The sequence below is a fragment of the Xiphias gladius genome, chromosome 16, assembly GCF_016859285.1.
Source record: "Xiphias gladius isolate SHS-SW01 ecotype Sanya breed wild chromosome 16, ASM1685928v1, whole genome shotgun sequence".
In the NCBI taxonomy this organism is placed as follows: domain Eukaryota; kingdom Metazoa; phylum Chordata; class Actinopteri; order Istiophoriformes; family Xiphiidae; genus Xiphias; species Xiphias gladius.
Window position 1 is genome coordinate 18,507,645 of NC_053415.1, and position 23,555 is coordinate 18,531,199.

At 40.0% G+C, this 23,555-nt stretch overlaps 1 protein-coding gene across 1 annotated transcript in view; it reads right to left on the reverse strand.

Annotated features, from left to right (window-relative positions):
• The window catches only part of mgat4a (alpha-1,3-mannosyl-glycoprotein 4-beta-N-acetylglucosaminyltransferase A), a 30,731-nt gene that overhangs the window by 6,238 nt on the left and 938 nt on the right, over positions 1-23,555 (reverse strand). Inside the window, exons 2-12 of the mRNA XM_040147799.1 lie at positions 11,401-11,568; positions 10,126-10,266; positions 4,129-4,262; positions 3,958-4,004; positions 3,719-3,832; positions 2,735-2,810; positions 1,939-2,053; positions 1,033-1,163; positions 841-948; positions 667-741; positions 409-527 (exon numbers count right to left, since the gene is read on the reverse strand). Coding sequence (XP_040003733.1) covers positions 409-527; positions 667-741; positions 841-948; positions 1,033-1,163; positions 1,939-2,053; positions 2,735-2,810; positions 3,719-3,832; positions 3,958-4,004; positions 4,129-4,262; positions 10,126-10,266; positions 11,401-11,568 — 1,228 coding nt within the window. The remainder of the gene's footprint in view (positions 1-408; positions 528-666; positions 742-840; positions 949-1,032; positions 1,164-1,938; positions 2,054-2,734; positions 2,811-3,718; positions 3,833-3,957; positions 4,005-4,128; positions 4,263-10,125; positions 10,267-11,400; positions 11,569-23,555) is intronic.

The window sequence follows — 23,555 nt, forward strand, 5'->3', positions numbered from 1 at the left end:
TAGAAAATTTATAACATCCTTTTCAGGTCTGCTCCGAGCTTTCAGTCTCGCTATCAGCTCCCTTTACATTCACTGTCTCGCCCCCTTTCTACCACGGCTCCACAGAGAGTAGGAGGCTGGCCTGAGAATGCTTATTTTAGAGCACTCTCATTAGCTCACCATGATCCCCGGAGACACACGCGCACACAGACGCGCGCGCGCAAACACACACGCACGCACGCACGCACAGAAGTTAAACCTCAATCAGTGAAGGGCAGAAGGAGGGAATAAGTGAAAAGATAGATTTTGCCTATGCCTATGTTATCGGGGCTGTGCTTTTAATGCTCACTATATTACTTGATTTCAAAGAGTAAGAAGTTGTGCACACAAACATATCACAAATACACAAAGCACCGCCTTCACATTTACCTCTCTATGCTAACTGGTCTGTCAAATTTGAAGAGGATGTAGTCTCCTGCAGTAGGAGTAATGGCCCAGAAGAAGTCCTCTCCTAGGTACGTCTTCTCCAGCGTGTGTCCCTGATACACCTGTGTGACACAATACAAATGTTTTGCTCCGACTTGATCACTGATTTTGCTCTTGTGTTCTTTTCACAATTTAGGGCATACTGCATTCAGTTTAAGATGATAAAAAGATAATTGGACAGTAACAGCATGGGAACTATACCTTCACTGAAGTGGAAACCTCAGCTGGGGGGTTGACATGCATCTTGTGGAGCAGTGGCTTCAGGAAGTCTTTGTCCTACACACACAGACAGAGAAGGGAGGCCAGTGTTTCTACAAAGGAAATAGCATCAACTGCTGTTGCAAATAAACAACTTTGAGGGCGTGAGAGACTCACTGTGAGTTTTTGGATCTTTCCAGCAAGAGAAGAATGGAGTCCCACATGTTGAAATAGGGAGGGTCTGAACCGCACACGAAGGCTTGACTTCTGACGCTCGCAATGTTTCTGGAAAAGAAGAAAGGTAGGAATGAGACACCCTTTCCCCTGAGACACTGATGCTCATATCCATACAGCGACCCCGATGCATACCGCATCTTTTTCAGGATTGCAGACTTTGACCCAGAGAATATGGTCCAGGAGCCAGTCGATGGGCTTCTCCTTATAGAACATGAAGATGAACTCAACAATGAGGTTTAGGTCTGGAGCCTGGAACATTTTTCCTGAGGGAAAGAGAGAATAAGTAGGGGTTATAAATGTTCACTGATCCTGCACTCAGCATCATTAACAACCAATTATTTGCAACAAGATTATTAATCCATGAACAGGGTTTAGGGAGACTTGTTGCTACACTGTAAATAAAAAAAATAAAAAAAGTATAATCATCTGGAGTAAAAGATATCTACTTTAGAATTTCATCTTATTGAAATTTGCCTACATGGCTAAAAAAAATCAAAACAAAACAAAACAAAACAAAAAATGCCACACAAGATTTTGCTTCTCATATAATTTTAGCTAAAATAAACCCGAGTCCAGCTTAAATAAAAAAATCCTCTCAGAGTACCATGCACCTAGTTAAACTCTGCTTTTAATGATAAAACTACATTTAAGTACTTTAAATTTAAAAGCAGATCATTATATAATTAGAGTTAAACCTTTGTTTGGCAAAAACTAAGATTAATAATGTAAAGCAAAGTTGCATATCAATAAAATCATCAAGCAAGATAGGTTTAATCAAGCCATTACTACGCATGCCAAATCTGATGCTGTATTTGACTGTTTATCATAAACCCTACAAGTTTTACAGTGTGTGAAAGCCTGATCAAGTGGATTTGAAAATGCTGATTTAAGAGAATGAGTTGATAATCACTTTATAGAGACCATTTAGCCTGGAATGCCAGTGTTTGGCTTTGCCATCAGCTGACTGCATAGATCTTGCTTCATCTGACAGACCACTGGTGGATGCGGAGTATTGATCGGGTGCTTAATGGATCGTACCAATGAAGCCCAGTTGAGAGAACTCCAGGATCATCCAGTCCTCTGACGAGAGCTGCAGGGCAAAGTTCTTCATAGTGGCAAAGTAGTTGGGCTTGGCCACAATGTCATCCTCCAGCTGAAGGAACAGAGGTGCAGAAAGAGCAAAATGTAAGACAGAAGGAACCATTTTAACAGTTGGGGTTTATTAGTGATGGAAAGGGAGAGAAGCAGGAGGGAGACTCCTCTATGTTCACACAGGGACATCACTCTGAACCGAACTAAAGAACACTGCTGAGTTGCTACACTAAACTACAGTAGCAGAAGATGTCAGAGAGGCAATACCTCTTCCCTCCAGTTGAGAGCAGAGAATGGAAATGACACACCCCATGCATCAGACAGAAAGACGGGAGATCAACAACACAGTTCAAATAAACCCTGAACGGCTGGTGTTAGCATATCAAACCTGTTGAGAGCAGACGTTTATATAAACATTCCCAAACTGGATGAATAGTTTAGCCGAGAAGACAAATAAGAGCTGTAGAAGTTTGAGAGGATTATGCTTAAGAATAAGTGAAACTGGCTTTGGTCTGAAAAAGACAACACTGGCTCTCATGAATGGCTGCAATGACACACATTTGCTTCAGGTACTTGCCATTATTTAATTTGGTATGACATCCTCCAAACTAACAGCAAACCAGTTTGCCTAGAAAAGGTTTTCATGATGATACTTGGGGGTAACTGTCCACTGAGCCTTTCTTAAAATGCAATCCAACAAGTTGCTATGGGAACATTTATTTATTTATTTTTAAGGACATACCTGGACATAATAAACCCCCTTGCTCACAGCGTACATCATGAGGAAGGAATAGTCCAGATTCTGCTTGGTTCGCCATCTAAACAAAGCAGAAATCATCAACACACAATAAAATTATACACACATGGAAACTGATCCATCGTAAGGTGTCCTCCGAAATATTATACAATTGGAAAGCATGTCAAACTCACCACTTCACATTCAAAAAGCAAAACTGTACAAATCGGGTACTCCCAGGTATACTGTTTGCCAAGGGCAGCAGGTGTTTTCGATTTCTATAGAGGGCAGGTGTGGGAGGTGGCACGCAGATTTTCTCAGTGCACATGTTTGCACAGCTTCAGCAGTGAGGGAATGTATTAAGCCTTTTTCTGCACTAGCGACTTGGGTCCATGCACACACTCACTTAAGACAAGTGTCTAAAATATAACACAGACTGTATACCACGGGCCCATGTTGAACAAGCTTCTAAATTGTTCAGGTGAAGGTCAGAAGAGTCTGTGCCCACAGGCACCCACATACAAACATAACACATAGTCCTAAACATAACACATAGTCCTATACGCTATTACCCAAGTACATATTGTAAGTAGTCAGTACAAACAGCACCGTAAACAGATTCAAAATGAAACCAGTTGTTACGTGACTATAAAGAGAAGATAAGTACAGAAGATAATAAGAGCGAGCACTACAGAGAGGAAGAGAGAGGGTGCTGGTGCTGATGACCTTGATCTGACTTCTGAGAAATGCCTGTGGAATACTAAGCAACCCGGCAGCCTCCCTTAAAGCTCACACTTTCTCATTCCCTCCCACTTTCCCCGACTCATCCTTACACTTTTTCTGCAATCCTCATCACAGCTCTCCTGCATTTAATTTCTCCCAAGGCTGCTTTCTCTAGATTTCCATAACGATTTCAATCACATTTTGCGTAATTAAATGTCAGCACTGCACACAGATAACAAAGACGTCATGCCCGAGTTAACTGCTTACCTGACTCTCTCTTTGGAGTCTCCAAAAGTCTCTTTGAGGTTGGTGAGGTCAGGGTAATAGGTGGCTGGTGGGGAGATCACCTCCAGCAAGCCTGAACTCAGCTCCGTAGAAAACCTGAAGAAAGAGGGTCACTGGCGATTTCAACAACGTGACACAGACGTACACACACTGTCTTTTCACTCCTTCATAATATTTCCACCTTTTATTGCGACTGTCAGAAAGCAGAGAAATGTACTCACTCTTTCTCCAGGCCAGCAACTACGCTGTGAACGTAGTCTAGGTCAGTCTACAGAGATTAAACCAGGAAAACACAGGCTTTAGACACAAAGACTTTAAATTGTCATTATTGAATTCACCGTGTGTGGAAGCATCATGCTATGACTCTCATTGGATGAATTATGAGATCTCACCTCCCCAACAAAGACAATAATCACACAGTCAAGTTTCTCCTCCGGTGACAGCTTGTCTATTAGCGAACGCAGCGTCTCTGACAAATAAGACTTCACCTTCCGCTTCACTGTGGGAATCCCCATCACCATGGTAACTGGGAAGGAAGGAGAGTGTGTGAGGTGAGAACAGGAAAAGGTGGCTGTTTAATCTAGTGGATCCAAAACCAAGTAATCTTCGCTGTTAGGCAGCAAAAGATTACACTGGCCCAAATCCACGGGAACAGGAATTCATGCCCAGACTGACAGATGGCAGTGGGAAGGATGACTGATCGAGGTAGTTTGTAATGCATCTGCACTGCCAGAGTACACGCTCCTGAAGAAAAGCGTTTTTATACAGCAGTCTTACGCTTTCTGATCATTGTAATTTATTACAAAACATACCACATTCTAATTTACAACTGCAGGCAATATAGATGCAACAATTGTTGGACTTTAGCCAAAGTTAACAAAATTATATGCTGAAGATCATAATTTTACTCTTAGATCAGCAGCACGCTGCTAAATTAATTTAAGAGCTTTTCTTACCAGCTAAATTAAGCTGTACAGGTCAAAGCCAATAGCAGGGAGACAGGATCAGAAAAGTCCTACACCTTTTAATTTAATAACGATACAATATTTCCTTATTGATTTATCTGTCATTTTTCAATTAATTGATTAATTAATTGAAATCTATAAAATGTCAAAGTTTTCAGACCCCAAACTCTAGTCCCCAAACTGCTTATTTTGTCTAGATGAAATCCCAGAGCTATGTAAAAAAACCCAGAAATAATTATGCAAATCCAATCAGAAGCTAAAAACTGTTTTTATTTTTATTTTTTTTACTGGATAAATAACGACTAATACATTATCTTAATTGTCTTCAGTTACTTTTTTGTTGAACAACTGAGCCATAAATTGTGTCAGTACAACCTGCTGATCACAAAAGTTATGGCGTTCATCATCTCTGAGCTAAAGAAGACATTAAGAACAGACAGTACATTCAGCTGAGCGTAGGCTGGTCAAATGAAACAAGAGTAAGGAAGTGAGGAAAACAGAGCATCTATTGTCATCTCCTTATTGCTTCTATTGTATGAGGTTTGGACAGACGGCCTCTTCTTTAGTATGGAGAGATTCCCTGAAATCCACATAAGACTGAAAGAAGTACAATAGACTGTTACCGACATAAACCCAGTTCATTTTACTTGGTGGAATACAAGGATCACTTTCACTGGGGAAAGAGAGAGTAAGAGAAGGACAAAGCAGAGAGTAAACTGGTGTTAAAGCAAATGCAAGGATGAACAACTCATCAGGCTGGTTATCAGACAATGAATGTGTTTTTCTCTCTTGCTAAGGAAAATAAGTCAAGACAGCAGCATAAAATTGCCTATTAACTTGTGTGCTCTCTTTTTTTCATGTTTAGCTTTCTTTTCTCCCACACATGGTGCATTTGCTCTTTACTGAATTCAAATCATTGGTTCACAATCTACAGGCAGCGGTTTTGGTTCATTTCTTTCATTAAAATATACAATGCTCTCCCAGAGAAAGGAAAACGGGTTTAAGTTTTGTCCTAATGGAAGTTACAAACAACCTATAGGGATATTAATGATGGGGCTAATGTGTGCGTTTGTTTGTGTGTGTGCAGTTTTAAATGGAAAACATGCCTGCTGAGGTAATGTGGGGGCACAGGGCACCTCAACACGGGCACAAAAAAAGAAAAAAAAAAGAAAAACTTGAGGCGCAGAATGGGAGGGCAGAACAATGGACCTGAGAAAGGGTGCAATCCTTCAGAGTGATCTGCGCAGCGTGGAGAATCTGTCCCAGTTTCGCTTTGTGTTTCTCACACTGAGCTCCGTGTCATATAGCGACACCCACCACCACCACCACCAAGAAAGTAGGTCGGGGATGAAAGGAGAATGTGGGAGGAAGGAAAAGAGACAGCGAGTGACAGAATAAGGGAGGGTGGCAGACAGGGAATGAGTGATAATGCATGCGGGTGTAGCTTGAGCAGGCCCGACTCCAGGACTGCCCCTCCCCATGTCCCTCGATCAGTCTGCCCGCTTCACTCTGCCATCCTTTCATCCCCTTGTTATCTATTATATTAGTTCATCATAGTTAATCATGAATTAAATATAGATGAAGTATAGTGAAAACTATAATGAAATAAATTGAAAAAAAAAAAAAAACAGTCTGGTCACAGTAGCACATTATATGGATTATTGTTATGAGAGACAAAAAGAAACAATGTCCATCTGCTCTATTCTCAATAACAGGATGGGGAGTTTTGTTTCCCTCCCTTTGAAGCGGGTTTTTATGAATGTCTGATGTACCTGTTTGTTTGTATCTATACAGTAACATAATACGTGACTGTATGTAGTCCCTTACTAAAAAAGTAGCCTATTTAAATGATTAATTCAATCTTTTTTTGGTGATATTCTTAAATTTCACCAAAACTGTCATGTTTTGGGATAATTAAGGCATCAATGGGTCTCATGTTAGAATCACTGATTCTTACAACTGCTTCTGTATCAAAGTAAATACGTGTTGCTGAGAGGCATCTGGAGTAATCTGTTTGCTATATTTTAATGACAAAAATGTAAACTTCTTAAAGCGTTTGAACCTTCAACGTCTTACAAAGCCTTAGGGACACTGTGTGGCGCAAGTAACTGGGTGAGCAAGTGAGCGATACCCCTTTTAAACCAAGCTTGACAGTGAAAAATCTACAATGCACAAAAATAATGAATATAATTTTTTGCGAAAGAAGTCACGTTTTTCAATCTCTAAATGTATAGTATGTTGTTACTTATGTGGTTTGTTCAATTAATTTAATCTACAACACAACTGACCTGGTTAAAAAAAAAAAAAAAAAAAAAAAAAAAAAGTTTTTACCGTCATTAACCACTCAAGTCATTATAAATCCCACTCCCAGTTATATGGGTTGCATTATCCAACCAGCAATGTTTAGAAGGGACCTCTACAGAAACAATAATTATACTCTTTATACTTGTTGTATTGGCTCTGTTTATGTGAAAAGTGAATAAAGACAGCGATAGCCCATTTATGCGACACACTGCCTGACATGCATCCCAAAATGCCCACTCCTTGGGCACGGGCAAACAACAAACCTGATAATTATATTCCGGTGTTAACAACATGTTTTGCATCAGGTCTGATCATTACCCTACGTGCAGACATTTGTGGCGGAAATTTACCACGCAAATCGTTACCCTGCACAGTTCAGCTGCTCTGACATGCAATGCCGCTCACAGCTGGAAAACAGAACCATTTCCTATTTTTTTTTTTTTTCCCCTTCAGTGTTGTATTGCAGCAATGCAGCTAGCCAATCAGGGCCCGCACTGGAACAAAAGAGTGTGCTGTTTTTGAAACTGAAGAGAAATCAGTAACAGTTGAAAGCTTTCATTTGTGTTTGGTGATGTATTCAGCTAAGAATGTCTGCACATAGGGCAAGATTTTGCGTTCTAGCACAGGCCAGCCCTGTGTTAGGAAACGTAGTTAGCATAGTGTGTCTCTTGAGTGTGTGTGTGTGTGTGTATGTGTGCATGAATGTATTAAAAACCTGCAGAGTTGCTACTGAAAGTAATTAGTTTCAGATTAGATCTTGTTGATTAGATTGTGTTGATTAATTAACTGAGATCACAACTTCTGCCATTCAAACTGACAGAGCAATCAGCAGAATCAAAGGTTGCCACGTTGGACCCTCTGCTCAAAGTGAAACTGCAATGGCATTAGAAGCAAGAAATAAAATATGGGTTTACACGAAAAGAAAGAAAGCAAAAAAAAAAATGCAAATATAAGGTTCATAGTAGTGTCCATCGATAATTTTTCTGTTCATGTCTATCTCATACGGAAGCAAAAATCAGTGCTGCTCCACAAGCAATGCACTTGGCAGCCTGATTATCAGCACTGAGTGGGAAGCCGCTGAGGGATCATATTCCTGTCCCTGCACAGGCAACTTCTACTGGACAGCAGGGGAGCCCTCACGTGTGTCAGGCCCTCACAGTGAAGTTCTTTGTGATACAGAAGAAAAGAAGCAGCTGGCACCGTGTGTATTTCCGAGCAGAATCACGACTGTCTACACTCTGCTCAGGCCAACAAAAGAGTCGGCAGCAATAAAGACGGCATTTAGAGGAATTCTAAATTGGGGAGAAAAGGGGGTGAAAGGAGATCTTCTACTACAGCAGGCGGCACGTTTAATAGCTGGTCAGAATAAACAAATGGTAGTGTACAACTGATGCTGCTTGGCAACAAAGTAGTGACTGTGTAAAAGGGCACAAATTGGTAGGTGGATGACTTGCATAAGGCCATATATGTGCTTGGAACTAGCGAGGCTGCGTTCACAATAACGCTCTTGTTGAACTCTGTGTGAAAGGGGATTCAGTCAGGCCCCACTCCAACCATTTCAGTCTCAAATTCTCTGAACTGTTTCTTCCCATATTTTTTGTTCAATTTCAAGTGAGATGATGTCCTCATTTTGCAGAGCTATAAATAACCCAAAGTCAGATATGCTTAGACCAGCAGAGGAGCAAGAGGGGGAAGGAAAAAATGAGACACAGAGCCAAACTAAGAAAAACTATTACAAGCAGAAAAAGAAAAACATTAAAGTCCCTGTTGGGGCCTTAGGGCAAAAGTAGCCAGTGGCCAATCAAGTATTTCATGTTGCATGCACAGGTGGTGGAGAGGCAAATATACTCTGAGAGCTGTACCACCAGCTCTGCTATGCATACAGTGAACACAATTGACAGTGGTTAAGGGTGGTAGGCTGGTGAGAACAAGGCAGTAGGCAGCAGCAAACTCTACATCATAACTTGCTGGGCGATCTCTCTAAGATTTCTAAAAGCCAAAAACAGTCCTAAAAACTTGACTGGCAATGACTGGGGAAGATGGCAACAATGGGCCTTGCATTTTTCTTGTTTCCTGTGGGAGTATCACTCATCGATCGAATAGGCTGCAGGCCAGGGACAAGAAACTCCTATTTGTTCCCAACTTGTCCCTCCCTCTTTTCCTCTAATTTGTCTAGGGCCTCTGTTCCTCCAATCAGTCACTGCCACCAGAAATGTGGAAACACCTTTTGAGCTGCTCAAGCCCCTAAACTCACCTCCCTCGCACCCCAAATTCACTCCACCTATCACACTCACAATGCCAGATAAGTAATCCTCTTAGAGTGAACTTGATATAGCAGAGATCACATGCTGTATGCTGCTGCTCGAGGGGTGAAAGGAAGAAACATTTCTAAAATAAAAATGGGGTTTCTGAAAATAGGGCCGAATAGAAAAGAGCGAAACAGGAGTGAAATAATCCATAAGAAATGGGAGGCTAATGACAAGCAACAGGTTTGACAGGACACACTGCATTTCTGTGAGCTCTGTAAAAATGTGGTTGTTGCTGTGAAGTGAACTTAAACAGGACGGAAAGTTACACTGCTGGATTTACTCCAGCCTCAGACTCAAGATTTTGTAATCTTATGTCAAGTTTATGTTCATAAAGTAAACTTTTGCTGAATAGAAATTTTAAAAAAAGAACGGTGTGCCTCACAGTTTCATTAAAAGAGAGAAGAAAAGACGAGAGAAAAGCATTTCACCACGCCAAGTGCAAGAACATGCCAGAAAAACAAAGTGGGACAGAGAAACGAAAGCCCTTGTTCAATCAAACTAAGAAGTAGGACATACAATTTGCTAATTAAATAGGGAATTATACTGTAAATACACTATGATTATCTTCAACTCTGCCAATGTTCTTTAGAACGATATTATTGCAAAGCTCAGTCCAGAGGGGATACTTGTTGTGAACTAGTCACCGACTGAAAACCTGTTGAGGCTTGATTCTTTCCCTGGTGTAACGAGGATCTCAGGCGGTTTTACTCGTTTCTTGTCGGGTGAGAATGCATATTTTGGAGAAAAAACCGCCATAAATCAGGGGCGTTATTGTTGTACTAAATTTGCAGTGTGCGTATAAGCTTCTCACCTCCTGTGCGGCCTAGACCAACCTGCACGGCAGGGTGGAGGCTGCCCTCATTGTTGAGAAGGTGAGGCAGGTGGTGGTAGATATTTGGCACCTGAAGCTGTTTCCTATTTGAAAGCTCCTTCAGTAGTTTCTGTGTCTCGTCTGAAAGCAGGCACAGAGAAACAAGTTAAGTGGAGTCCTCGTCTTAGTTTCATTAAATGAGGACAGGAGGGAAATGATGCAGACTTTTTATAGCACCACCTGTTCACACAACAGTGCGCTGGTAGAACAGTGATGCCGTGACTACAGAATCATTGAATGAAATATTTAACTATGTACTGTCTAGCTCACAGCAGAAAATCAAAGTTCTTTCTGAGAATGAGTATACTCATCAACAATTCAACAATTCATCAATTAATCTACTAGCTGATCAACAAAGAATTGATTGGCAACTATTTTGATAATTGATTTACTGTTTCAGTCATTTTCCAAGCAAAAACCAAATAGTCACTGATTCCAGCTTCTCAAATTTGAAGATTTGTTGCTTTTCTTTTTCATATCATATCTGTGGGTTTCTGAATGTTGGTTGACTAAAACAAGCAATGTGAATACATATCCTTGAGCTGTGGAAAATTATAATGGGCATTTTCCACTATTGTCTGACATTTTATAGACAAAATGATTATTGATAAAACAAGAAAATGATCTGCAGATTAATCGATAATGGAAAATAATCTTAAATCGGTTGGTGTGTTTCAGCCTTTCTGGGTTTAGTAACCTGCCCAGTGGTTTTGAGGGTTGACTAAGACAGATTTTACAACAGAAGCCTGGGAAGATCCTGCCACAATGTCAAGAAATGTCTAAGAAAAGTGTCTGATACTCCAGATAAAAAATAAACTCTACATTCAGAGGAAGGATTTAAAGTCTGAAGAAGAGAAAGCGATCGACAGCGAGGACAAACACATATTAACACTGTTGTGGCTTTTCCTCGTTGTAGAGAGCTTGAAGAAGAAAAGGGACTTAGGGCGGATACAGATGTTGCCTTACAGCTCTTGGATAGATTGGCATTTGTAAAATATTCAGAGTAGGCTACATAGCCATTACATTTACTCTACCCTAAATAATGAATTATTGTCTTGGAACTGCGGAAATGTCTCTGTATTCAACATTGTTTGTGTAATTACTCTCACTGCCAGAAGGGGGAGACAAAAGTTCCGCACTAAAGGTTCAACTTGACAGCGTAAAAGCCCAGTTGGAGTTAACGAGTCTTCGCACGTGTTTGGGTGTGTCAGATACCTGAGAAGTTTGTGAGAGCATCTTTGCTGCTGTTAGTCTCAGCGATGGCATGTCTGAACTGCTCGAGTATGTTGTTGAGCTCAGACGAGCGCTGCAGCGTCCTGTGCTCTGCCACACGAAGCCGCTCTTTCAAGGCATGGAACTCCCGCTGGTATGCGATCAGCTTCTCTGTAAAGGATATTAAAGCAAAGTAGGTTAATTAGCAGGCGACAACACACATTTCCTAAATTTAAAAAAAACAACAACAACAACAATGGTGTGATAAAAGGACCACTTTTAGCTCCAAGGACAGCAGGGTTCAGTCACAAAGGAAAAACTGACAGACTTGGGCTGCCGCTAGGTAGATCTAACACTAATAAAAATCTAATGCTTGGAAGAGTAGAAAGTAGTATGTTAATTCATGCGGTTAGGATTTTTTGAAAATTGGCTTTGACAAAAATGTATCTGATGTGACATTTTTAATAATGCACTGCTTCATTTAAGCAATCGATTGCAGCTTATATTTCACGACACAGTGCCACTTTCATAGGCTAATCCAGAGAGTCTGCGGCTACATTTATCAAGGTTGGAGAAAAGTTTCAGTTACATCACAGCGACTGCCAATGTGACATCAACACCACATAGTAGAATGGCAATGAGACCTTCGCTAGAAATCACTCATACAGTGCTCACTTCCAGATGAGTTTCCCAACATTTGGACAGAGCGTGAAATGTGTTATTTATGTAAGAGACCATGTTAGCAAACTTTGAACCTGGATCAAAACACTGGAAACAATAGACACTCATGCTCCATGTGTTCCAGATTGTTTACATTTAATTAAATATAGTATTTCATAAGGAGAAACTGTGTTTCAATAAGCCCAATTTCACAATAGTAAGAAAGCTTTTTAAAAAATTCCTGGATTCAGATCAACTCCAAAAACTAGTCACTTTAGGCCTGGACTATGGCCTAAATATCTATAAGGGATAAAAATTTTCTTTGCTCTGCACTTTAACTGCGAACATCTGAGGACACGTTTTTCTAAATTATTAAGTCAAACTTCGGTAGGTGAGTGTAGCAGTAACCAAGCAGTGAGTTCTCTTTCTTCAGACCTCCCATTCATATGTTCACAAACATTCACAGCTGGCGGCTGCCCAGTAAAGACGTTCCTAATCTGATGGTTTCTGAACAGGTTCACCGAAGCAGTTAGGATCAGAAGCTTGATCTGAAGTAGAGCACTTCAAATCAGACTGCTGAGGGAAGGGAGGAGCTGCTTTTTCAATTTCCCAACTTGGATTTCTTGGATTGTACAAGGATTTAAAGCAAATCTCTGACCTACTGCTTTACCATAGGATGATAATGTCGACAATGATACAGCACTCAGGAGCAGCCATTTACTGTCAATACAAATTTCTTGTTTTTACTGGAAATTACTTTTGAGGTTTAAAAGCAGTTTCGACTCGCGTCTTTGGTGAGCTCTTATCAGGAGACAGAAGTTGAGCCGTTGGTGTAGGGCTTTGAAAGTAGAGTCTGCAAAGTTCTGTGAAAAGGGAGCAGCTGTGGTCTGTTGGAGGGTTGAGATCATAGATATCTTAAATAAGCTTTAGAGTACAGTGTGTCAGTCTTGCTGCTTATCTTACTTGCTGACCTTTTATGTTGAATTCTCTCTGTGTTGGGTTTTCTTTTCTATTTTAGTATTTTTAGTTATGTCTTTTGCCTGTTTTATTGCTTTGTGTTTTGTGATTTTTTTTTTTTTAAAAGTGCCTAATGAATAAAGTTTATTACAATTATTATTTTTGGAGATGATAATAAATGGAGTTGGTAGTGAATTAAAGCCAATAAAAATGTGTGGCATTGATCGGTTTCAGTATTACCAGTACAGACTTGGTTTGATTTCGAAACGTATGAGGTTAGAGGGAGAGTACAAAGAACTTCTCAGGTGTGTGAGTGAGAGAGTGAGAGAGTGAGAGAGTAAGGTCGGGTTGTGGTTTTGGGTAGTCTCTGATCTTCATCTGCTGGTAGATTTATTGTGCACTTTCAGAGTCCTTAACTACAACAAAACCCAGACTCCCTTTATCTTCCCCTCTCCACAACTCTCTCTGAGTGAGGTATTGTCCATCCACTCTGCCCTGGCTCCTCTTTTTTTCCACAGAACCATGTTGTTCTTCATGACTGCTGATCTCTAAGAAACACAGACAGATGCTGTCATTTGGCCCAAGCCTAAAGAAAAGGGCAGATTCAACCTAAAACAAGGCTTTTATCTTCACATCAGTCCTTTGTTTGTTGGACTCCAGGCCCGATCAGATGAAACCACGCCTTTAAACCTACCGTGACAAGAACCACAGAGTACCACAAAACAGAAAGAGGAAGTTTCATGTCAGCTATATATTTTCCATGCGCATATACATTAGGTGGTTAAACTGTAGAAGTTTCACATGTATTAAGAAATATCACGTTCTTTTGAGGAAGTGCCACTCCATTTATCTGAATAGTGTGCTCAAGTATGTTGGGCAGTGTTTACACATTTACACATAAAAAGCGTAACCCCCCCCCCAAACAAATCGAGTGGTATCACTATCAAATTCAAATAACAGGTTGAATGGTGAACTTACCCTGTTGGTATACAGCCACTCAATGACTGCATGTGTACGCAAATGCATCAAACAATTAGACCTACCTGAGGTCTGGAGTGCATCTACACAATGTCATTCTTCTTTGCTCTGTAGAACCATGAGTAGTGGGGGAAGGGCTAAGTGGCTATGCTCTGCCTCTGAGCTTGACAACCTCTCCTCTCCTTCCTTTTGTCTGCATCCAGTCTCTTTTCTTGATATTGTCTCATTCTTTCCTCCTCTTTCCATACCAATTTCAATATTTTAGTGTCCTATGTGTGTATAACTTGCTACACTATCTGCACTTCAATCCTGGCATAAGCTTTTCTCTGCTTGTCTTCTCTCCTGGTTTCCATATACCCACTGGCCCCCACTCTCCTGTGATATTTTGCCTTGACGTGCTATCCTTGATTCCTCTGCTCAGTTTATTTGATTTATTAATGAGATACGTGGGAGGAATGACAAGTTGAAGATATACTGGACATTCAACAACTAGCTTTTAAAACAAACAGTCAAGGCCTCCCACTCAAGTTGAATAAAGTACATTTTTATTTATGTAGCGCTTTTCATGTAGAACAGGCCGAGTCTGGACTCTTTATAATATTTTCATAGAGACCCAACAATTCCCAACATGAGCAACAACTTGACCCCACACACACACACACACACACACACACACACACACACACACACACACACACACACACACACACACACACACACACACACACACACACACACACACACACACACACACACACACACAGTGCGTTTTTCACAGGAAGGGGGAACACAGGTGTTAGGAATGCACTAAGTGTGTGAAAGAACTGACAATAGGTTGTATCATACATTAATGGTATCCCAAAGCTAAATTAAAGATGACATCCACTGCTCAATCCATAATGATCATAGCTGTAGATGATTAAAAATAAAAAAAACTCACTGGACTCACAAAAATACCCAATAACACTGCAGCATAATGAGGCCACGTCATAAGAATAAGATATGAGATAAATGTATGTTCCAGACACAAAGTATTATTAAAAACAGGGTTGAAGGCACATTAAAATGTAGTTTATCCCATCTCTCATTTGAAAACTCAATTCTCTCCTCTTGAAACAATGTTTAAATGGAACTCAGTGATTCATAGTCATGACATGATTTTTGTTATACTCAACATGTCAGTGTGCTTACTCAATTTTACATCAGTCATTGCATTTTAGTATCTGAGGACTGGATGTCAGAGAAAGAGCTGACAGACACAGTAACCTGGCTTGGCCATACAGTTCCATAAACATTCTCCCTAACTTCACAGTTAAAGAAAGGACAAAGATGATCTTAGTGCCGAGAAATACTTTAGGGAAATCCAACTCTGAACTCACCAGAGCGTTAAGAGTTTTATCAGCTCATCAAAAGCCCTCGCAGTGATCTTGTCCTTGACCTCACTCTCCCTGGCTGATGCATGCTGCTGACTGTGGGCTCCTGAATGCTGATGAGGGACTTGTGCAGTTTATGTTTGCATGAGTGAGAGGAGTTGGACTACATAATATGCAGATGCCATTTTTTGGAGCAGAGTTTCACTTTCCCAGCACACTTTCACTTGCTGACCCCTGGTCTACAGCATTTCCGAACGTTTGGTTTCTAGACGGAAGCACAAATCTGATCTCAGCAACAACATTAGAAGGCGTTTGTCCTCAATTACTATAAAATACTGTAGATAACTGAGGTACCATTTGTCATTCCAGCAATACAACAAGAACAGGAAAGTCATTCAGTTAAACACCTGGTTTGAGAAAATAATAGTGATTTATTCTCCTTGAAATACAGCCTGGCTAAAGTTTCTACAGAAACACCAGCCTCTTGAAAACTATCCTGAGCAGCTGCTACATTGTTTCTAGTAGGACATATTGCTGACTTCTTCCAAATCAGATTTTTCAAACACAAATATAATTTAAGTTCATCCTGGAGTCTCAGCTTGTTGCCAGACAACTGGTCCTGACCAAGAAAAAGCCAGACGCATAACTTCCTCTAAATAGTCGATTTGTCGTTTTTCCACTTTAGGTGTCATATGGATTAAACAAACAAGATAGATGGTGTTAGTTAGTGAGTTTTACAGATGCTTTTTGGTTTATTTTGTTATGTTTGAACAGAGCAGGGTAGCGTTTTCCACTCTTTGTACTAAGCGTAGTTAGCCACCTGCTGGCGTTAGCTTCCTATTTACCATGAGAGTGCTATCAGTCTTCTCACCTAATTCTTGAAAAGAAAGCAAATAAGCATATTTCCCAAAATACAGAACTTTCCCTTTAAATCTTGCATTCTGTCTGTCAAGTGTCCAAACCACCGTACCACAAAATCTGGCATAAATTGGATAAAAGGTGAAGGCAAGATCTGAAGAACTACTAAGGCGTGTCATGTGACCTTCCAGCCTAAAACTGTCAACCACAGGACTTGCGTTTGTAAGGCTTGTAAAAGTGACTGAGAAATCAAGCATAGAGAATTCAATTTTCTTGAAAATGTTGATATTACAATTTTCTTTGTATATAGCAAAATGCACTCTCATTTCCTATTTATACAAAAGCAGTTACTAAGTGTGCAGCCAAAATCGTCATCTTCGTATCCTCAATTTAATGCACCCTATTTAAACTGGGAATCTGGCACTTTGCCTGAAGTCCAATTTATCCAACTGGTTTTTTTTCTCTCTTAATTTCAATCCCACCAGACTTTCTCCATGTACTGACAGAAAGCAAATTTATCTCAAAAGCACTTTAGCTATTATTCACATTATACTGCAACATCAGCAACCTTTACAAATTTAAGTCCTTAAACTTTGAGTGGCTGAAAAGATGCCACATCACTGAGCCTTTTCGTATGAACTTTGAGCAGATTCCATCTGCCAGACATAGGAATAAGATATACATGCATGCAAAACATGTCCATTATGCATGTATAAAGCCCTGAAGTGGTGCACCTGCTAGCCATGTGGTTCCAGCTGCTGTTTGCAACACAAAGCATTTAAACACACTGTTATCTCTTAAGTAAGGCAGATGGTGCAAAACATGAATTTGAGATTAATAGGACAAAAACAAGAACGTTTATAGCATGTCGGTGTTTAGGGGGGCAGATTCAAAATTTCACAGATCCTCTAACATTAGGCGCATAAGTCATGTTAGATCAAACACACTTAAATATAACTTGGAAGTTACAGTCATTTGAAGAATGAGACTTTACTGTGACACTCATCTCCATTGGACAGAGAAGATCAATCAAGTTAATACACGTTACATTTTTTTGGCTGAAAAGTCTCTGTAGGTGTTAGTAATGCAGCACTAATGTTAACACAGAAAAAAGCAAGCACACCAACACACATACTATTGCACACACATGGAGCAGAAGTATTGATTTTTGGTGGTATTTTCCTGAGGAGAAGTGCAAGTCGATCCATGAAGCTAGGCTAGTGATACTCCCTGAACGATTTTATGTAGTTTGCAGAAAGAGAAAATGTACACCTTTATCTGATTCTGTCCTTTGTTCTTTGCGATACACCACAACCCTTTCACTTCACTTTTAAAATAAAGTGAAAAAGTTGGGGGGTTAAAAGGTAGAGTAGTATCAAAAAAAGCCAGACTGATATCTGCCCTCTTGGCAACTTTCCAACCCAGATTCTTCATTTTGCTTCATCACTATGGGCTCATTGTTTCTTCCGCTTTCCACTCACTCTTCTTGCTTTACTGCACCGTAAGTCATGATAAGCTCTTGCAGCCTGCTGTGTCCCTTTGTAGCAGAGCATGCTGTGTGACAGCAGAGAGCTGAAGGCATGTCCCCACTCTGCTTACTTCCACTCCTCTGGCTTTACTTGGCTCCTGGAAGGCTGCAATCAGCCGGGGTTATCACTCTTTTTTGGGAAACTCCACTTGCAGGGATATCATCAGTCAGTTGTGTAATGATATCAAGTGGGGTCCAGAGCTCTGAGTCTATTACAAAAACAATTTTTAGAGCTGAAAGGATTAGTTGATTTATAATCTGCAACTATTTTAATAACTGTCTAATCCATTCAGTCATTTTTTTTATTTTAAGGCTTCTTAAATGTTAAAATCTGATGTATTTTTTGTCTATATAATAGTGAACAGAATATCTTTGAGCTTTGCACTGTTGGTGGGAAAAAAAATTAGCATTCTGAAAGTCACCTTGGGAGCTGAGAAATTATAATGGGGAATTTACACTCAATCTGTCATTTTATAAGCAAATCAATTAATACATTAATCAGGAAAATAGTTGACACATTAAAAAAAAAAAAAAAAAAAAGAATATTAATTACTATTTGGAGCCCTTACAATTTTCTGTCATAACTGTCCCATTACTAATACATTTAATTTAACTGATATTTGCTAGTTTGGTTGTCGATGTGGACCGTCTTAGCACTGGTTTCAGACGGTACGTTTAATTAAATACGTACGGTACGACTAAGTGAAAGTGAATTAAACTGATGTGGCTATTTTAAATTTAGGAGCAATTTGTTAAGTCAGAAACTAGGTGAAATCTGCCCTCGAACTAAAATCTGAAGCCAAAATTAGACTGTTCACATCTGCGTGGCCACAACGGTTTGCACAATGAAAACGCTGTAATGTCCCCATCAGTGAGGTTCTGTATGGACTGTCCCAGAATTCATGAATTCCTGTGAAGTACATCTGTCCCTTAATTTGTAGTGTCATCATTTTTTGTAAATGAAGAGATCATCACTTCAGCGTTCAAGATGAGTGTAAGTATGCATGACCACATCCACACATACAAACTAATGTGGACAGACATGCCCCAGTATATTCAGCAAGCTTATGCCACAGCTTAATCAACAGGGAAGAGTTCACCATCTCTCCTCCTTGACACGGCGGAGTATTTGTGAGCTGTCCAGGAATTCTGTCCAGAAGTAGTGGAGGAACATGAAAGAAAGAATGAAAGAATGAATGAATGAATGACTTAATGAATGGCAGCACGGGATTAAGGAAGTGAGCAGAAGCACGAGGCGGGAAACAGTGACGATTGTTGACTCACAATCTTATGGGCTGAAGACGCCCATTCTTACTCAAACAGAGTAAGGGCTTTCTGGGATAAAGGGAGGTAGGTTGTGTGCATCAGACAGTAGCCAGGGTACAAAACATAGAAAAATGAACTTATCCCACTGTCTCACTGCCTTGTCAGCACTCTCATCCTTTCTCTTCATCATACAGCCGCCAACCTCAGTCTCTTCTCATCTTCCGCCTTTTAAGATTTGGCCTTTCAGCTCACTTCTTCCTTCTAGGCCACTTAGGATTTGCCTGGCAGACTGCCCTACCACGCAAACTAAATTTATACACACACATACAGACACACTACAAATGAGAAAACATGATGTGCAAGCCATATTCTCTCAAAATTCTAACTAATAAACCATGTATCTGGCCTACCCCCCCCCCCCTTATCTGCCTGCTCATTTACCCCCTTCACTGCAATCACTTTTGCTATTTTTGGACCATTGTGTTTGGAATGATGTGATGATGGAAGAAACCCATGCCTTTAAACACAAAGGAAGGGGAACACATGGGTGCAAGGAAGAGAAGGAGGAAGCCAAATTTGCAGAAAGGAAAGAGTGTTTTGTATTTGTTAACTTTTCACTCTCAGAAAATCTGCTGAAACCGTAAGCACTTAGCGCTATCTCAATCTTAGGATGGAAATCTCAGAGAAAATCTTAATATAATGCTTATAAGAATATCACGTTCAAAATAAAAAGAATGAGTATGTAACATGTAAGACATCTGCAACACATAATTTCTATAATTGAACTAAAACTATAAAACGTGGTGCAGGGAGGACACCTTACTACTGGAACGAACTGCAAAACAAACTAAAGTTAGAGTGACTACAACCTCTGTGGTATTTTAAAGTTCATTTTACTGATATTTTAATAATAAATTAGTGTCTGTGTGTCTGATAATTGCTTTGTGTGAGTGGCTCATTGTGAAACCCACTTGTGGTGGTGAAATGTAGTCATTGCGGTATAGTTCACAGCAAACAAGGTGGGCAACACATGTTTGCTGTGTCACCAGTGGACTTTCCCGTCACAAATGTGTTCTTGTAGATTGTGTGGTCTTCATCAAGTTTGTTTGTCCTGTCGCTGTGAAAGTTGCTATCGAAACAATCCCTCTCTAATCTGCCTTTCCTTGCTACCCACCAATCAGTTTTTAATGTGCACCACATGTACATTTTCTTTCCACTCACTCTACTACCATTAATCTCACTATAATGCTACAGAGGATTTTTGTCTCATCCCCATCTAAAGCCCCAACATTGTTATTCATATTTATCCTCGATATTGTTAAGGTCTACTTGAGACATAACCCTGGAGATATCAGAGAGCAGTCTCTCACTAGGGGACTGGGCCGACTCTGACAGAGAAGTACACAGACTGGAGAGTCATTCAACATGAAGTGTTTGGACAGCTGACTGGCAAAGCTCTCATTCACAGCAGTCAAGTGACCAGGAACAAGACAGGCTGTCGGAAGCAAAGAGTTGGGCAAAAAAATAAAAAATAAAATCTTTGCCAAGGATTACCTCTCTACACCACTACCCCAGGAAACAAACACCAACGGTGTCCTTATAGGCTATAATAACTGAATCATACAACACAGTCATGAGCCTAAATACAAATATGTTTTCTGTGTACAACTACTAGAAGAGGTTTTGAATTATTTCTCTGTCAGACTGACTCAATTGCAGGGGCCAAGTAAATCCGAAACACCCACGCAAGGCAGCATCGAGAGGAGAAGCCTTCTATAACTGTAGGGAGAAATGATAGGCGACCTAAAAGATACTCGTGTTTTTTGTTTTAAAAAAAGGAGGAAAATTGTATTAAAATTTCTCATGTTAACATAAGAAATGACACAATCAGAGAAGCAGGGAGCCAGTGCAATAGCCGGTAAAGTACATGAATAAAGCTTGATGCAGGTAAAGCCCACACTTGAAGGCAAAACATTGATCAGACTTTTATGTATGGATTAATAAATGGAAATGCATCCTGAGGATAGAACTGATACTCTAATAAATAGTGAGCTTCAGACATCTTGAAGTGACAAAATCATTTCCCGCAAGCATGTAAGTGTACATATTAGTATACGGTATTTTAGTTTGGACCTTTGAAATTAGTGTTTAGTGTCTACTGCAGAGCTAACTGCACCCCCAAAACAGCCCAAACAAAACAAAACAGCCCAAAGATGTGAAAAAAGAATGAGAGCTATTTGTGTCAGTGGCCCTCACTTAAATTAATGATGCCCAGAGTTTATGGTACAAATCAATACTCTAGCTATTAGCTACTATAATGCTAAACAGAGCTCTTCATTACTGCTCACACCCAGTTTGCCCCTAGAACATACACATTTGTCACATTTTATAGCCCAAATTGAAATCAACCTTGGATTGCACAAAGTGGCTCGCTGTTTTCAATAATATGTTGTTCAATAAACTGCAGCTTACCGAAGAGCTTCTTTAACAACACAAAGGCAGTTAGGAAAGAAATGCTGCACATAAGCAAAACAACCAAATTAAGACGCATATTTGCCAATTTTTCAACATATATGAGCCTTAAAGAAACTCAATGCATATACAGAAAACAAGCCAATACGTGTAACACTGCAAGTCCAACACAACACAAAAGAAATTTGCAGTGGACATGAAAAACAGACAAATATGGTGACCACTTGTCAATGGTGTTCAAAAATGTTTAGTTTCAGGTTTGGAGAGACTGGCTACTATGGTTAGCCCTTTGCTAATTAAGGTTTTTCCCTACCATTATAAGACCTGGGCACAGCACCTAACCACTTTCGCGCCTAAACCTTATGAGCTGAAAAACTATGCTGAGAGCTCTCTACCACTCTGGAGAGAAAGGATACAGTATTGGCCAATATTTTTTTTTTCCTGAAACTTTAAAAAAAAGTGGGGGTTGTCCTTTTTTGAGGACTAGACAATTACATGTTCATTCATTACGACAAATATTCTTTTTGAATGGAGAGCGTACCAGTGTAACTTTTACGGCGTGTTGCATCATGAGTTATCTGTAGCCTTATTATGTTGCTAGGCTAGTGAATGTTTTCGTCCGTCTATAGTGAGTCTTTGAGAGTTAATCAGCCTAATGAGTATTTCAATAATCCCGTTTAACCTGTCGGAGTTTCTGAAGGCTGGTGTAACACGTTCTGCTGCCACAGAGGCAATAAGTTCATGACGAGAGAAAATTAGTTCAGGCAAGAGTTGCGTCTGTCACGGACGATGAGCTCAAAAAGACAGTCTGAAAAATGTTGACTGTCAGAGTATATAATTATGCGAGAGGAATGAGAGTGAGAGAAGAATGGACTCGCTTAAGTATGTCAGTCAGCTGACTAGCGGCCACTGGGAAAGTGAGCTGTCTACAGACGTCTAAACGAACAAAAATTTTGGTAAGCAGCCAAACGCTGTTACGTTTTCAGATGGCTATGCGAGGATGAGAAAACTGCAGTCCAAATCCATTTACTTTAAGTCTTGTTTTACCCATGTTATTTTGTATGGCGCACAGTGCGATTTCTCACAAAAATGTGAAGGATTACTTCAGGACATAGCACTCACTTTATCAGTGAGCATGTTTGTTTTGCTTTTCTTCTTGCTATGGTCTGAATGTACTATGAAAAACAACAACCCGTGTTGTGTTTTCATAAATATTGAATTATTAATTGTCAAAAATGATGTGAAAATGTATGTTTTCACAATGACCAATGCCCAATTGCCCCAAAAGTAGACATTTTCTTCCTTTGCTTGTGTTTTGTTTATTTGTTTGAGTTGCCTTAGGTTGCAGTGCATTGAGCTTTCTCTGCCACCGTATAGGCCAGCACATTTGCTTTTAATACCAGCCTTAGCGTTACTTTGATAATAGGCCTTTTAGACATTTGGACATTCAGAAATTTCAACATGTCAAAGGATAAGCACCGGTGTAAATAATAAAATTAAGGAAGGCTGAATTCCATTTTTGCTTCAGCTTCAGAGCCCTGGTCTTGTGCGCAGTGGCCCACTGTGATTATGTTATGGCTTACTGGGACACTTCAATACAATGGAGCCATCATTTATGTTGATAGTAACAACTCAAAATGTCTGCTGTAAACATGGACTATTGATTGTCTTTGAGCATTCAGGTTGTTTAGGATATTAGGACAAAAACGTCTTCTAAATCCTGATATATTTAACAATTTAGGGTCAAAATGCATGTAAACTGCACACACACACACACACACACACACACACACACACACACACACACACACACACACACACACACACACACACTCACATTTGCATCTCCCTACACATTTCAGTGCTTCAAAAGTTGTACATTTTTACCAAATGCTAATATCATCAAGTGTAGAGACAGCTGTGAAGTGCAAAAGTGAAATTGAACAGGATGGTCTGAGCTCAGTATCCCTGCTATGACTACAGACCTACTGGATTGTATCAACAGGTGCACCAGACAGAAAAGAGGGCAATTTCACTCGACCTTTGCTTATCACACACACAGGCAC